The following is a 2,500-nucleotide window of genomic DNA, read 5'->3' as shown; positions in this document are numbered from 1 at the left end:
TTAATTGTGTTGTTTATAAAAAGTCAGAGGGGGAAGAATTAGTATAGTATACTATTAATACCACAGTGTGACTCAAAGCTGCACCTTCTACCAGTGTGATTACAGCAGAAACCAGTAAGCAGCCAACCATAATAACCAATAGCCAGCCATTGCAACCAGTCCTTACCTGTCTGTTCTCCGCTGCTGTTTGACCATGTTGAAGACCAGTAACCTTTAACTTCTCTGCACCAACACTGACCTGCACTGATAGAAGAGTACTCAATAGCTTAATTAAGATTTCATTTCGTTTACAAAGAACTACGTTGAAAAATGAAATGTAAAGGCAGCTATCGTCATTGATCCACTGCCAAAATCCTAAAAAATTATTAATTCTTACGTAAACACAAAATTATAATAAATAAGAAGTGACTGGTGCTTAGTATGTAAGCCGAATATACACCCGAATACTATTAATTAGTAACATGTCTTAACTTAATTATTATAAGGGACTGTACTTAGTTGATAAGCAGACAAACTTTAAATTCGCCGATTTCTAAAAGAAATATCGCAGCGTCCGTGGTTTGGCTAACGTTAACGGGATAAAGAGGCTTCGACCAACAAACAGAGCCGGGCTTTAGTGTTTTATGTCCCTCTGTTGTTTGGCAGAGATTAAAGGAAGAGCTCATATCAGAGTAAATACGTATATTTGATGTAATTACAGGTGAATTTAGTTAAACGTACCGCTCAGCAGAAGCTAAAGCTAGCTCGGCTACATGTAAACACAGACTTAATCACTGTTTGTCTCGGAGCTGCTCTGTCGCCCCCTGCTGGCCGGGAGGAAGACTGCGGCCCTCTGAAGAACAGCAGCCAGATACAAAACTGCTGTTGGAAAAGCAATTATACATTGATACACCTCAGTTTATAATTATAACGCATGTACGTATATACACACGTGTTATATATACCTATAATTACCTTCTAGGCCTATTTGTATTTTACATGTTCCACAACATTTATTTTTATTGCACTGTTTTCACATTTTAATTATTTAAACACCATACATTTTCACTACCTCTATTAGTACACACTCTTTTATAGTGACAGCTCTGTGTAGCAGTTTTGCAGCTACACTATCACTTCACTGCTGTTTTTATGTTTCTATTCTTCATTTCTGTGTATATCGTTTTCCATCCATCCATCCATCCATCCATGTGCTGTTTGTGTGCACAAATGTGTAAATAATGAAATAAATCTAGTTCTGACTTGTTTACTATGGTTGATTGTGTGTTTTCAGGCTCCAGGGGAGAACTCTGATTGGCTGGTGAGGTCTGGAAGTTATTTCAGGTTGCAGTGAATCTGCTGGTATTTCCTGGATTCACTCAGCAGACAGAGAAGCTGCAGAATTGTTGGTGGAACAGGAACACACTAACATGCAGGACCGTCTTTCAGCTGTTTTCTGCAAACATAATGTCCTGCAGACATTCACAGGGTCTCAGAGTCAGTCTGAACAGAGTCATTAAAACAACATGGTCTCAACAGTACACTCCAGTGTTGTGAAATACACATTCACATGCAGTGAGGAACAGTGGAACTCAGAACCAAACATGGCCAGGGCTCTCAAAAAGCCTGGAATTAAAAGAATTAAATTAAATTTGTACACTGTACATATGCACGCAATATACTCTATGAATGTGCCCTCCTACTGCACGTGCAAAAATATACTGTCAATACATTACAATTCATTGCAGAGAATATTTAGCCTGATACAACAAAGAAACTAAAACATTAATCACTGTTTTATTCTAAGAATTTTTTTTTAATTGCTTTCCCCAGAAAAAAACAATAAAAACACCAACGCACAATGGAGAGGTTATGGCTCCACTGATATGTTTTGAGTCAGGATTTTAGCAAACACACACAGATATGGTGGAGATAAACTGATAAACAGCTTTTAAACAGCAGTTATCTGATCTGCTTTCTCACTGCCTGTACCATATTATGCATCCATGGTCTGTACAGCAAAAAAAATTTCCAGTCTCTCTCTCTCTCACACACACACACACACACACACACACACACACACACACACACACAATTTATATATACGGGGTGTCTGTTATTGATTTGAATCTTTTCACGGTAAAATGTGTTTTTCATTCTGGTTGGAAAAAGTTTCGTCTGTAAAGACAAAGTTCTGCCGTTTGTTCAGAAAATAACAAACATGGTGTATGGACAAAAGTTAGACAAAAAGCAAATGATTGTGTTTGCTCCTATAAAAACCTGAGTGAAAACAGCAGAAAAAGAAAGCATGTAAATATGTGAAAAAGAGTTTCCCGTGAGGTGTAACAGTAGTTGGATAGAAGCAGAAACAGAAGATGACATACGTGCTAAGAAATTACATTATTGTTGCACAAACTTTTTTTTTTCTTGTTAAACATTTTTCAGGCCCACAGCAGGGCCTGGGGAACTTACTATCAGTATGTATTATTGACATATTATGTGATGTGTGAACTGGAGTTGA

General features: G+C 37.6%; 1 protein-coding gene and 1 long non-coding RNA gene across 4 annotated transcripts in view; one reads left to right on the top strand and one right to left on the bottom strand.

Moving 5' to 3' along the window:
* The window catches only part of ciz1b (cdkn1a interacting zinc finger protein 1b), a 9,256-nt gene extending 8,415 nt beyond the window's left edge, over positions 1–841 (bottom strand). Inside the window, exons 1-2 of one of the 3 annotated variants that reach the window (XM_031302179.2) lie at positions 721–841; positions 167–243 (exon numbers count right to left, since the gene is read on the bottom strand). In XM_031302179.2, the coding sequence (XP_031158039.1) occupies positions 167–195 (29 nt within the window). In that variant the 5' untranslated portion in view covers positions 196–243; positions 721–841. Of the gene's footprint in view, positions 1–166 lie in introns of all 3 variants that reach the window. The other 2 variants (XM_031302178.2, XR_004896688.1) reach the window with 2 other exon arrangements.
* The window catches only part of LOC118494595, a 20,647-nt gene that overhangs the window by 382 nt on the left and 17,765 nt on the right, over positions 1–2,500 (top strand). The gene's annotated exons all lie outside the window — the stretch shown is intronic.

This window comes from Sander lucioperca, chromosome 2 (genome assembly GCF_008315115.2).
Source record: "Sander lucioperca isolate FBNREF2018 chromosome 2, SLUC_FBN_1.2, whole genome shotgun sequence".
In the NCBI taxonomy this organism is placed as follows: Eukaryota; Metazoa; Chordata; class Actinopteri; order Perciformes; family Percidae; genus Sander; species Sander lucioperca.
Note: the sequence above shows the minus strand (reverse complement) of the source record. Positions and strands in the feature narration are given on the sequence as shown.